Source organism: Acomys russatus, chromosome X (genome assembly GCF_903995435.1).
Source record: "Acomys russatus chromosome X, mAcoRus1.1, whole genome shotgun sequence".
In the NCBI taxonomy this organism is placed as follows: Eukaryota; Metazoa; Chordata; class Mammalia; order Rodentia; family Muridae; genus Acomys; species Acomys russatus.
This window is the reverse complement of record NC_067169.1, coordinates 124,392,903-124,406,706: the sequence shown is the minus strand read 5'-3', so window position 1 is coordinate 124,406,706 and position 13,804 is coordinate 124,392,903. Positions and strand designations below refer to the sequence as shown.

The window sequence follows — 13,804 nt, the reverse complement described above, 5'->3', positions numbered from 1 at the left end:
AAGGGATGGGATAACCATTGAGATGTAATATGAATAAATTAATAAAATATATTTTAAAAAACAAAACAAAAAAAGAAATGGGGCATAAAGTTGGACAGAATTCTCAACAGAGGAATATCAAATGGCTGAGAAATGCTTAAAGAAATGCTCAACATCCTTAGTAATCAGAGAAATGCAAATCAAAACAATTCTGAAATTCCATCTTACACCCATTAGAATGGCTAAGATCAAAAACTCAAGTGACTCCACATGCTGGCAAGGATGTGGAGAAAGGGGAATACTCCATTGCTGGTGGGAATGCAAACTTGTACAAGCAATTTGGAAATCTCTCTGGCGCTTTCTCAGAAAACTGTGAATAAGGCTGCCTCAAGACCCAGCTATTCCACTCCTTGGAATATACCCAGAAAATGCCCCACCACACAACAGGGACTTATGCTCAACCATGTTCATAGTGGCCTTATTCATAATAGCCAGAACCTGGAAACAGCCTAAGGGTCCCTCAGTAGAAGAATGGATAAAAAAACACTGTGGTACATTTACACTATGGAATACTACTCAGCTATTAAAAACAAGGAATTCCCAAAATTTGTGGACAAATGGATTGAGCTAGAAATGATCATAATGAGTGAGTTAACCCAGAAGCAGAAAGAATCAAATGGTATATACTTGTCATGGACCATCTCCGTCGGGTATTGATCCTTGGGTTGGGAGTTTTTGAAGTGTCGGTGGACAAAGATAGGCGAGTTACAAACAGAAAACAAACACAGAGATGTTTGGTTCTGAGTGTGTTTTGGAGATGAGCAAACCGGGTTTATATACACATTTTAAAATGGGGGCATTTACACGTGGTTACATTATTTTTTCTTTTTTATACTTTTATTTTATTACACATGTATAAACCAAACTACATACAGCAGGGTGAACCATGTCACAATCATGGGAATAATGAATTCTATATATGTTACATTCATAGTGACTTGGCCATCTGCATTTGTCTCGTTTGAAGTAAGTGTTTTTCCTGTCTTGTTGGGTCTAAATTTCTGAATGAGATTCAGTATCTATCCTATCTCAACTCTAATAGCTTAACTTCTTTGTCTTGATCTAAAACAATCTTGTTCCCTAACCAACTAAGCTTGGTTATAGAACTATACTATCTTGTCTTCAGTGCCCCTCAGAGACTTGAGAAGGAATAAAACTTAAATTCCTGAGTGAACCAGCAGTGTGGGTTAGCAGCTTCCAAAATGTACAGATTTACTTAAGACAGTTTACTGCCTGACCAGTCACCCGATACACTTTATAGCATTGGAGCCTCATCTTCAGCTTTCTGGCCTAATATTTCTGCCAGACCTGTTCACAGGGCAGGAACTATTGAGGACTTGCTTACCCTGACTTGGCAGAGTGCCGCCGTCATCTCTGCCTGCATCTAAGTTGCCCATTTTTAGGCAGATTCTGTTTGTGGCAGGAACGGGGACATTTTGCCCAGTGGTTATTTTGCCACCTTTGAAGCCATGTCCATAAGGAGGCTCTTTGATGCTCGTCATCTTCTCTGAGGTCAGCTGGGTGTTGTCAGGAGATAACTTGTCTTGTTGTCAAAGAAATTTAGGATTGTGAGAACAACTTTAAATGCCCGTATTCTGTGTGTGTCTGAGGCTTTTGAAGACCTTAGTCAACTATTTTACCTCATATAACGATAGAGTCTTATCTGTTAGACTTAGGATACATACTCTTGTGTTAAAATCTGCCAGTTATTTGACATGCCCATGTTTTGTATCAATATATTAAATTCTACAGCCACGACTTAGACATAACCTTCATTATAAGTAACAATTAAGGCCTTGAGTTAAGGAGAAGGTTCAATCATCAAGCTTTTGTTCTATCCTCCCTCTATGTTCCTAAAGCTCCTTTTTTTTTTCTTTTCAGCTCCCATCTCCTTGCCTATGTATGCAAGAGAAAGGCAAAGAGGGACGTTCCTGTGTTTCCCCTAATTTTTCCTCTGTATAGGACCAATAATGACTTATGACCACCTCCCGATGAGAATAAGCATTTGTAGATCAGGCAAGCATACAGCAACCTATACAACCGCACCCCCGCCCCTTTGAGGGAATGGGGCATCGTTCTCTTAAGGTTTCTTCAGGTTCAATTGGGGCCCATAATACTTTGGAGTGGGCCTCCCAAAATTGGAGAAAATGGTTAAACAATCTAGTGATTGCATTTGTGGTTCAGTTTCTAAATGTTGAGAGATTCCAGGCTTAGTAGGAGATTGCAGTGGTGGTCCAAATTGGATCAGAAGTTTTCTACAATGTTGTCCAGGAAGCTGTCCTACTCTGATGAGTAAAAGGAACAGAATCATCCAGGGCCGGAACTAGGATGATGCAGGATGTCAGCGTCCATCGTGTTGGGGGGAACGATTCCTGTCAGGTCTGATCCAGCTGGTTATTTTGTTCTGAAAACATAATCTCTCACAAGTATTATACAGTTCTAACATTACAATTGTACGAGGTGTGCGGGATGCACAGAACAATTAAAGTTAGTTTTCTGGTCATTGTGTGGGTCAACATAAGGCATTTGCAAATCTTCCTTCTTGCCTTACTAGTAGTGGCCTCTAATAGTAAGTCACAGAGAATCTGTGGTCCACATGAGGCCTCTCTATGCCTATACATTTATATCTCTGCCAGTCTCAGAACTATTCCCATGTAGTGGGATTAGGAATATAAATTACCTGCCTGTTCTGTAGTTTGAGTTCTTTACACCTCAGTTGTGGTCCCCTCTCTCATCCCCTCCTGATCCCACCCCTCCCTCATCTACCTCCGATCCTGTCCCCTCTCTCATCCCCTTTCCCTCCCTCCCCTAGTCCTTAGATAGGGGAGCTCTCCTCCCCTAACATCTGATCTTAGTATATCTAGTATCCCCTGTACTATATAAGACCTCTTCCTCTGTGGCCTGACTGGGCCACCCTACACACTCGGGACTCTGTCCAGTGTCCAGCTTTAAGTCTCTATAAATGTCTCTATGTCCTGCTGGGTAGAGTCTCTCCTAGAATGTCTGTGTTGGTTTAAAATCCACATATGAGTGAGTATATACCATGTGTGTCTTTTTGAGTCTGGGTTATCTCGCTTAGGATGATCATTTCTAATTCCATCCATTTGCCAGCAAAACTCAAGATTTCTTTGTTCTTAATAGCTGAATAGTATTCCATTGTGTAGACGTACCACCGTTTTTTTTTTTTTTTTTTTTTTTTTTCCATTCTTCAATTGAGGGACATCTCAGTTGTTACCAGGTTCTGGCTATTATGAATAAGGCTGCTATGAACATAGTTGCACAGATGTCTTTGTTGTATGGTGGAGCATCTTTCAAGTATATGCCCAGGAGTGGTATAGCTGGGTCTTGCGGTAGAGCTATTCCCAACTTTCTGAGAAAGCACCATATTCCTTTCCAGAGTGGTTGAACAAGTTTGCACTCCCACCAGCAGTGGAGAAGTGTTCCCCTTTCACCACATCCTCTCCAGCATGTGTTGTCATTCGCGTTATTGATCTTTGCTAATCAGATAGGTATAAGATGGAATCTCAAGGTCATTTTGATTTGCATTTCCCTGATGAGTAGGGATGTTGAGCATTTCTTTAAGTGTTTCTCAGCCATTCGATATTCCTCTTTTGAGAATTCCCTGTTTAGTTCTCTGTTTGGTTTGGTAGTGTTTAATTTCTTGAGTTCTTTATATACTTTAGATATCAGCCCTTTGTCAGATGTAGGGTTGGTAAAAAAATTTTTTCCAATCTGTGGGCTGTCGCTTTTTTCTGCTGACAGTGTCTTCTGCCTTGTAGAAGCTTCTCAGTGTCATAAGGTTCCATTTATTAATTGTTGATCTTGGAGCCTGAGCTGTTGGTGTTTTGTTCAGGAATTTGTCTCTTGTGCCAATGAGTTCTAGGGTCTTACCCACTTTTTCTCCTAACAGATTTAGTGTGTCTGGTTTTATGTTGAAGTCTTTAATCCACTATTTGCATTTTTTTTTTTTACATGTAGACATCCAGTTAGACCAGCACCATTTGTTGAAAATGCTTTCTTTTTTCCATTGTATCGTTTTGGCTTCTTTGCCAAAAATCGAATGGCCATATGTGTGTGGATGTACATCTGGGTCCTCAGTTCGATTCCATTGGTCAACTGGCCTATTTCTATACCAGTACCATGCTGTTTTTATTACTGTTGCTAGAGATCAGGGATGGAGATTCCTCTCGTAGATCTTTTATTGTATGGGATTGATTTAGCTATCCTGGGTTTTTTGTTTTTCCATATGAAGCTGAGGATTTATCTTTCCAGTTCTGTAAAATATTGTATTAATATTTTGATAAGGACTGCATTAAATCTGTAGATTGCTTTTGGTAGGATGGCCATTTTTACTATGTTGATTCTCCTAATCCATGAGCATGGGAGATCTTTCCATTTTCTGATATCCTCCTCAATTTCTTTCTGTAGAGACTTGAAGTTTTCTTCATAAAGGTCTTTCACTTGCTTGGTTAGATTTACACCCAGATGTTTTATATTGTTTGAGGCTATTGTGAAGGGAGTGGTTTCCCTAATTTCTTTCTCTGCCCTTTTGTCATCTGTATACAGGAGGGCTACTGACTTTTTCATGTTAATTTTGTATCCTGCCACTTTGCTGAAGCTGTTTATCATCTGTAGGAGGTCTTCTTCGGTTGAATTCTGGGGATTGCTGATGTATATTATCATATCATCTGCAAATAGTGAAACCTTAACTTCTTCCTTTCCTATATGTATCCCCTTGATCTCCTTTAGCTGTCTTATTGCTCTAGCTAGGACTTCAAGTCCTATATTGAAGAGCAATGGAGAGAGTGGGCAGCCTTGTTGTGTCCCTGAATTCAGCGAGATTGACTTAAGTTTCTCGCCATTTAGCTTGATGTTGGCAATAGGTTTTCTGTATATAGCCTTTACTATGTTTAGGTATGTGCCTTGCATACCTGATCTCTCTAAGACTTTTAACATGAAAGGGTGGTAGATTTTGTCAAATGCTTTTTCTGCATCTAAAGAGATGATCATGTGATTCTTTTCTTTCAGTTTGTTTATATGATTAATTACATTGATGGATTTCCTTATATTGAACCACCCCTGCATGCCTGGTATGACACCTACTTGGTCATGATGGATGAGATTTTTGATGTGATCTTGTATTCGGTTTGTGAGAATTTTATTGAGTATTTTTGTGTCTATGTTCATAAGGGAGATTGGTCTTTCTTGATGGTTGGGTCTTTGTGTAGCTTAGGTATTAAGGTGATTGTAGCTTCATAGAATGAGTTTGGAAGAGTTCCTTCTGTTTCTATTTTGTGGAATAGTTTGAAGAGTATTGGTATTAGTTCTTCCTTGAAAGTTTGGTAGAATTCTGCGTTGAATCCATCTGGCCCAGGGCTCTTTTTGGTTGGGAGACTTTTGATGACTGTTTCTATTTCCTTAGGGGATATAGGACTGTTTAATTTGTTTGCCTGATTTTGATTCAACTTTGGAAAGTGGAATTTATCAAGGAAATTGTCCATATCCTTTAGATTTTCAAATTTTGTGGCGTATAGGCTTTTGAAGTAAGACCTAGTGATTCTTTGGATTTCTTTGGTATCTGTTGTTATTTCTCCCTTTTCAGTTCTGATATTGTTAATTTGTGTACTCTCCCTTTGCCTTTTAGTGAGTTTGGCTAAGGGTTTGTCTGTTTTGTTGATTTTCTCAAAGAACCAGTCTCTTGGTATCGTTGATTCTTTGAGTTGTTTTCTTTGTTTCAAACTTATTGATTTTAGCCCTGAGTTTGATTATTTCCAGCTGTCTACTCCTCTTGGGTGTGTCTGCTTTTTTTTTTCTAGAGTTTTCAGGTGTTCCATTAAATTGCTTATATGTGATGTCTCCAGTTTGTGAAGGCACCTAGGGCTATGAATTTTCCTCTTAGCACTGCTTTCATTGTGTCCCACAGGTTTGGATATGTTGTGCCTCCCTTTTCATTAAACTCTAAGAAGTCTTTGATTTCTTTATTTCATCCCTGACCCAGTTGTCATTGAGTAGAAGATTGTTCAGTTTCCATGTGTTTGTAGGCTTTTTGTTATTTCTATTGTTGTTGATGCTCAGCTTTAGGGCATGGTGGTCTGATAGGATGCAAGGGATTATTTTAAATTTTTTGTGTCTATTGAGGCTTGTTTTGTGACCAATTATATGGTATATTTTAGAGAAGGTTCCATGTGGCACAGAGAAGAAAGTATATTCTTTTCTATTTGGGTAAAAAGCTCTGTGAATGTCAGTTAGGTCCATTTGATTCATGACCTCTGTTGGCTTGATTATTTCTCTATTTAATTTTTTCCTTGAGGATCTGTCCATTGGTGATGGTGGGGTGTTGATGTATCAACTATTATTGTGTCGGGATCAATGAGTGATTTAAACGTTAAAAGTATTTCTTTTACAAATGCAGGTGCCCTAATATTTGGGGCATAGATATTTAGGATGGTGATGTCCTCTTGGTAGATTTTTCCTTTGATTAGGACAAAGTGTCCTTCTTGATCTTTCTTGATCAATTTTAATTGAAAGCCAATTTTGTCAGATATTAAAATGGCTACTCCTGCTTGCTTCCTGAGACCATTTGCTTGAAAAAAAATTTTCCAGCCCTTTATTCTCAGGCAATGTCTATCTTTGTTGATGAGATGTGTTTCTTGAATGCAACATATTGAAGGATCTTGTTTTTGCATCCATTTTGTTAGCCTGTGCCTTTTAACTGGGGAGTTGAGACCATTGATGTTGACAGATATTATTGACCAATGGTTATTGGATCATTTTATTGTGGAGTTAGTGGTGATTATGTGTGGCAGTGTCTGCTTTTGTTTTGCTGATGTGCGATTATCTGTATGCTGCATTTTCTTGGGTGTGGTTGATCTCGTTGTAATGATGTTTTCCTTCTACTATTTTCTGTAGAGTGAGGTTGGTGTTTAGATACTGTTTAAATTTGGTTTTGTCATGGAATATCTTGATTTCTCCATCTATGTTGATTGAAAGTTTTGCTGGATATAGTAGCCTAGGTTTGCATCTGTGGTCTCTTAGAGTCTGCATAATCTCAGTCCAGGCTCTTCTGTCTTTCATAGTCTCTGTTGAAAAGTCCGGTGTAATTCTGATGGGTCTGCCATTATATGTTATTTTGCCTTTCTCCCTTACAGCCTTTAGTATCTTTTCTTTATTCTCCAGGTTTAGTGTTTTGATTATTATGTGCCGGGATGGATTTCTTTTCTGGTCTAGCGCATTTGGTGTTCTGTAGGCCTATTGTATGTTCAAGGGTATCTCTTTCTGTAGATTGGGGAAGTTTTCCTGTAAAATTTTCTTGAAAACATTCCCTGGACCTTGGGACTTTGCATCTTCCTTTTCATCAACTCCTATAATTCTGAGGTTACACCTCCTCATGGTGTCCTTGATTTCTTGGATGTTTTGTGTCACTAATATTTCTGTTTTAAGATTTTCTTTGAGAGATGTATCAATTTCTTCTATTGTATCTTCAGCCCCTGAGATTCTCTCTTCCATGTGTTAGATTCTGTTAGTTATACTTGTCTGTTGGATTCCTGCTTCCTTTTTTAATTGTTCCATCTCACTTTTTTTCTCGATTTGTGATTTTTTAATATTGTCTAATTCTGTTTTCATGTCTTGAATTGTTTTATTTAAATCCTTTACCTGTTTACTTGTGGTTTCTTGTTTCTCCTGGATGGCTTCTATTCGTTTGTTTGTGTTATCCTGGAATTCCTGGAAGGATCTACTCATTTCCTCTTTATAGTTCTCAAATAGCTGTATAAGCATGGTTTTGAGGTCATCTTCCTGTGACTCTGCCATAGTAGGGTATCTGTTGGTTTCTGGGCTTTCTGGTGGAGCCATAAAGTCTTGATTTGTGTTATTAGACCTCTTATTCTTTCCTTTAGGCATCTGCTTAGAAGGCTTGGGCTTTCCAAGCTGGTAGTCTCAGAGGTGAGTACCTTTGATAGGGGGCAATTTTCTATACTGGGTTCTCAGACTCTGCCTTCCTGTATCTATATTTGTTTGACCTCTGCCACCTAGATTCTGTGGTTTTATAGGGCTCCTCTGGCTGCTTGTCTCCTCTGAGGGATTCACCACACAATGAATCTGTGAATTGGATGTCAGATGCTGTGTGACTTCTGTTTTGTTAACCTTTTGCTCTGTAGACAGGCCACTCCGCTTTGGTGCACTGATCCGTCCAGCAGTCTGACCTCCCCTTTCTCCCTGCAGGTTGCAACCCTCCACTGAAACAAGGCACTGGTCCACTCTCTGTCACCCACTGTCTGCACACAGTCCCTTGCAGCCACTGTTGCTTGCCACTTCCCGCTGCTGAACTTGCCAATGCCCGCCCTGCCAATCACCACTGCGAGTGTTTTGTTCCCGTGGCCTTCCTCAGCAAGCACCACTGGTCTTGTTGGAGCCACAGCCGCCACTGCTATCACTGTCGCTGTGCTGTAGCTGTTGCTGCAGCTGCCGCTGTTGCTGCAGCTGCAGCTGCCGCTGCCGCCACAGATGCTCAGCTCCCCAGGGGGGTCCGTGCTTTTTCCCCCCTCCCATGTTTGGGGTTGCACAAGATTGTCCCTAGTTTGTTCCTGGCACGCTATGGTTTCTCCTGCTGTAGTGGGGTGGGGAGCTTGGTGTTCCTGCTCAGGAAATAAGTCCAATTTTCTGCCTCGATTTCTCTGACATCTAAACAATATCCACACTACTCACCACCATCTTGGAATTTCCCACATTATTTTTTCATACAAATCAAAATACAGGATGCAGTGTACTTATGTTGTCATCAATGTTGAACAATCATTCACTGCATCAGATTGGTATCAATGCATGTGCTCTCTTTTTCAAAGGTCAATGTTTTCTCATTATGTCAAACATCTGTGAGTCAAGACAGTTTGCTTTCTTAGCTCATCTGCCACTGTCGGGAGTCATACTTAAAACATTTTTGTAAGTCATAATATAAGCTATTCACTGGTGACTAATTCTTAGCCATGTTTACATTAACAAGTGGAATGGAACTTAGTGGTAAGCTTGACTGAATGACCCTTGGCTGTAGTTTCAAATAAAGGGTAGCCTAGCAGTTACGTCTGAAAAGTACTTTGATAAGGAAAGTAAAACATAGGCAGAAAGAGAAAACATTCAGAAGAACAGTCAAGATATTCCCAAACAGTGAGTGAGATAAGAAAACTGTAATTAGTTTACTCCTGGCAAGAACGTTAGACCCTTTCTAGGAAGCTCCCCCTTGGGTAGGGGCTATTGCCTCTGTTCTGTGGTATCGTTTTGTCACACAGACTCCAGTGGAGGGGTTGTGACTGTTCCCCACCTCTGTGTTTGTTTTCTGTTTGTCACTCGCCTATCTTTGTCCACCAACACTTCGAGAACTCCCACCCGAAGGACCAATATCCAACTGAGATGGTCCATGGCATATATTCACTTTTAATTGGACACTAGCCCAAAAGTCATGTCCCATGAAAGTCTTCACTTACCAGGAGATTGGGATAGATGTGAGGACATCCTATTTGGACCCTAGGTGGGAGAAGTATGGGAAAATGGGGAAATAGAAGGATTCAGAGGGTCCTAAAAACCCATGATGGGTGGATCTGGACCCAGGGGGCATCTGCTCAAACTACTGCACCAACCAAAGACAATACATGCAGTAAACATTGAACCCCTACTCAGATCTAACCAATGGACAGGACATTCTCCACAGTTGTATGGAGAGTTGGGACTGACTCAGACATGAACTCTTGTGCCCCATATTTGACCACTTTCCTGTGGTGAGGAGGCCTGGTGGCACTCAGATAAAGAATAAGCAGGCTACCAAGATGAGATTCGGTAGATAGCCTATGACCATATAGTGGGAGTGGAGGTCCCCCTCTGTCATAGACCTAGGGAAGGGGAATAGATAAAAGTGGGAGGGAGGGAGGAACAGATGGATACAAGTGAGGGGAAAACAATTTAGATGTAATATGAATAAATTAATTAAATAATATTTTTTAAAAGCTTTAAAAAGAGTGCCTTAGAAGCAATAGCTTATAGGGTGAATGAGACAGACAGGCAGATGTGCATGATTATGATTAAGGTATATTTAACATGGGCCATATAAATTCACATCTGACTTCATATCCTCCCAGAAAATTATTCTAATTAAGCTCCTAAAAGCTCTATTTAAACAGATGGAAAGGACAGAACTTGAAGGAAAGATTAGAACAAGAGAGGAGGCAGCAACTAAAATTTACATGTTAAAGAGCAAATAAATGAGTCACAACTGACTTAGCAGATCTGAATAGAGCACAAACTAGGAACTGTATTCCTCAGTTTAAAAAAAAGAAAAAAATAAGCAAGCAAAAAGACAAGCAATAAAACAAGCAAGCAAAAAATACAAGCCTGATTTACAAGCTATCTCTAAGGAGTCTTCAAGGATCCAAATGTAATTCTGGCAGTACACATGAAGTGATTGGACACAAAAATAATCAAAGCTTTGTGAAAGTGTTTCAGAAGTATATTCAACCCAAATTCGTTGGGTAGACAATCTTAGCATGTTGGTGTTCCCTGCCTGCCTTCTCAGTTATTCCATGAAAAGAAATAATACACATTCTGGAATAAAACTTCCTGCACCCAGCCCAGGGTTGGATTGCCATACTGAAAATGGGTATTGCATTGTTCAAGCTGTGCATATCCAGCCTTCTTCCCTGATTCTGCTTGTAAAATTCTGGCAGCTGAAAGAGAATTCTGTGAGTCACTTAGTCAGTCAAGATGAAGTAGATCTAAGAATACTGACATTGAAGACTAACCCAATAAACAGCCTAGGCACATTATGATCAGATGCATAGTTAGCATATTGTAGGGAGAAGAGGACCATGACACCCAAGTAGTTGAAAGTACTCAATACTCGGACTGCGGTCCAAATCATTGTATCTGTTATTGCAATCAGCCTTCCTCTCTTTTTTCTTGGGGGTGGGGTGAGGTGGTTCAACACAGGGTTTCTCTGTGTACCCCTGGCTGCCCTGAACTTGCTCTGTAAACCAGGCTGGTCTCAAACTCAGAGATCCACCTGCGTACCTTCCCTCTTAATAGCAGTGGGTAACACAAACTCGAGAGAGTACAACTCACCACACACTTCCCAACAGACACACAAGTACAGCAAAGACATGAGGGTTGGGCAGAGAGGGGGGTGGGAGAGGGGGAGAGGGAGAGAGACAGAAAAACAGAGAGGGGGTTAGGAGAGGGAGGGGAGAGGGAGAGAGACAGAAAGACAGATGTGTGTGTGTGTGTGTGTGAGAGAGAGAGAGAGAGAGAGAGAGAGAGAGAGAGAGAGAGAGAGAGAGAGAGAGAAGAGGGAGGACAAAAGAAGCCAGCAGGACACCTCTACAAATTCACTACCTGTATACAGGAAACTCAATATACTGACATAGCTGAAATGCCAGAAAACTAATTCAGATTCCTAATTTTTTAAAAGGCTCAAAAAACCACATAGAGAACTCAAAACAACAGATGAATAAAGTAAGGAAACCAATGCTGGACAGAGACAAGCAATAAAGTTAGCTAAGTGAATGAAACAGTCAGCAATTTGGGGCAGAAATTTTAAAATGTGGAGAAAGAAATCAAAAAGGAAGTTGAGACTCAGAGAAGAGATGAACAGAAGTGTTAGAAATAAATCAAATGAAAAATACAGTTTAAAGTGCAATCAACAGACAAGACCAAGCAGAAGAATGAGTTTCAGGGATGGAGGGCTGGTTGAAATAATAATATATTCGGGCATATATGAAGAAAAATAACAATAATGAGCAAGACCAAATCTTTCAATAATTCCTGCATATGTTTGTGGGACCTAATCTAAGAATCTACACAGTAGAAGAAGCTGAAAAAAAATCAGTTTCTGTGGATATCCCTGGGAGACACGGGGGAGTGGAGAGGTAGGAGGAGGGGAAACTGCTGTCGGGATATAATGAATGAGAGGATAATCAAAGAAAAAAATCTAAAGGCAAAGACAATTTATTCAATGGAATTATGGTGAATTTCCCCAAACTTAGAGAAATAAATGGGCATCTAAATACAAGAGGCATTTAGAACTCCAAATACTCATGATAAGAGATGAATCTCTCCACAACATGTCATACACAAGCTTTCAAAAATACAAAAAAAAAACCATTAATATGTGTAAGGTCTGAGCATGGTGGTGCATGTCAGTAATCCCAGCACTTGGAGCAGAAAGGCAGGAAAATTGTTGTCCATTGGAAGTCAGCCTGGTCTACACGGCAAGTTCCCAGCTATCCAGAGCTACACAGTGAGATTCTGACTCTAGTAAATCTGTAAAGGAAAAGTCCCAGCTCACCAACAAATGCGAACACTACTATAAAGAAAGGCATAAGATCTCTGGTCAACAACCTTTGGAGGCTGAACGACACATCGCTGAGGGAACAACAGGCCATTGAAGAAATCAAGGCAGAAAATTAAAAATTCCCACTGTCTAGTCTGAGGAGATGGCTCAGTGAATAAAGTGCTGGCTGTGCGAGCACAGGGAACTGAGTTCAAATGCCTAGCACCCATGTAAAAGCTGAGCATGGCAACTTCATCTGTAACCCCAGCAGTGGAAGAGGTACTCAGAGACAGGTGGATACCAAGGGCTTGGTGGCCACAGAGTTTATCTGATATAGTGGGCTCCATGTTCAGTGAGAAACCCGGTCTCAAAAAATAAGATGGAGAAGAACAGAGGAAAACAGGAGCTGACCACGTGGAATGCCCCTAGCTAGGGCATGCCAGGAACCTTGCCACGTCATCAACGCGAGCTCGAGCGTGGTGGCAGGCTGCGACCAATGAGAGAGAGGTCACTAGGACGCGCCACCAGGAACAGAGGAGGACCGTTGGTCCTTGGCATCATCCATTCGGGTCCCTCCCTCGAGGCCCACAGCCCAACGGCCCATCCAAGCGCAGCAGCCAGGTGGAGCCCAGCCGGCCTGTGAGGTCTTACTCAGAGGCCAGCATGCCCCGAGCTATGCAGACCAGCCGTCGTCGAGGGGCTTCGTCTCGCCGCTCCCGCACCTCCAGAGCCCAGCTGACCTTCTCCGTGAGCCTGGTGGAGCATCATCTTCGGGAGGGCGGCCATGGCCCGCGGCTGAGCGAAACGGCGCCCATCTTCCTGACCGCCATCCTGGAGTTCCTGGTGCGCAGTCTACTGGAGCAGGCAAGAGATGAGGCCCAACGCCGAGGCGCCCAGAGCCTCATCACCCCGCAGCTCCTGGAGGCCACTGTCTACAGCAACGCCCTGCTTGGACAACTGCTCCAATCAATCATCATCCCCCAGGTGGCCCCGCCTGAGGCCCACAGGAGTCGCCGGAGCCGCAGTGGTCCCTAGCTAGGAGCCTCTGCCTCAGTTGCCCTTTGCCGGCACCGTTGCCGCCTTTCCTGCTGCCTTCGCTGTCGCAGCCCTTGCTGTCACCTGCTCTGAGTTCCCCACCAGCCCATCTGCCTGCCCCTTCTATCCATCCCACTCCATCAGTTCATCCCACCCAGCCTTTCCCACAGTCAGCCCTGCTTACCTGGGCACCCTGGTCGCTTGTGTTCTTATTAAAGCTTTACTTTGAAAAAGCATGGCCTTGCTTCTCTGGCTGTTCCTTAGGGGACGGGAAGGGCACGGGGGTGGGTGTGAGGGTGCTACTTGGGGAGGAGGGCGCCATGGGCCTAGTTGAAGGGACACAGGGGGTGGGAGTGCTGCTGGGGCACCCACAGGCTGGTGTCCCTAGCTTTTCCTTGGGCCGTGAGGTGGTAGTGGGGG

The 13,804-nt window shown here is 42.1% G+C and overlaps 1 protein-coding gene across 1 annotated transcript; it reads left to right on the top strand.

Moving 5' to 3' along the window:
* The first annotated feature begins 13,012 nt into the window (after positions 1-13,012).
* LOC127185543 (histone H2A-Bbd type 2/3-like) lies at positions 13,013-13,384 on the top strand. Its single transcript, XM_051141970.1, has one exon. It carries the CDS (start codon positions 13,013-13,015, stop codon positions 13,382-13,384), a length of 372 nt encoding a protein of 123 aa, XP_050997927.1.
* Positions 13,385-13,804: the final 420 nt, after the last annotated feature.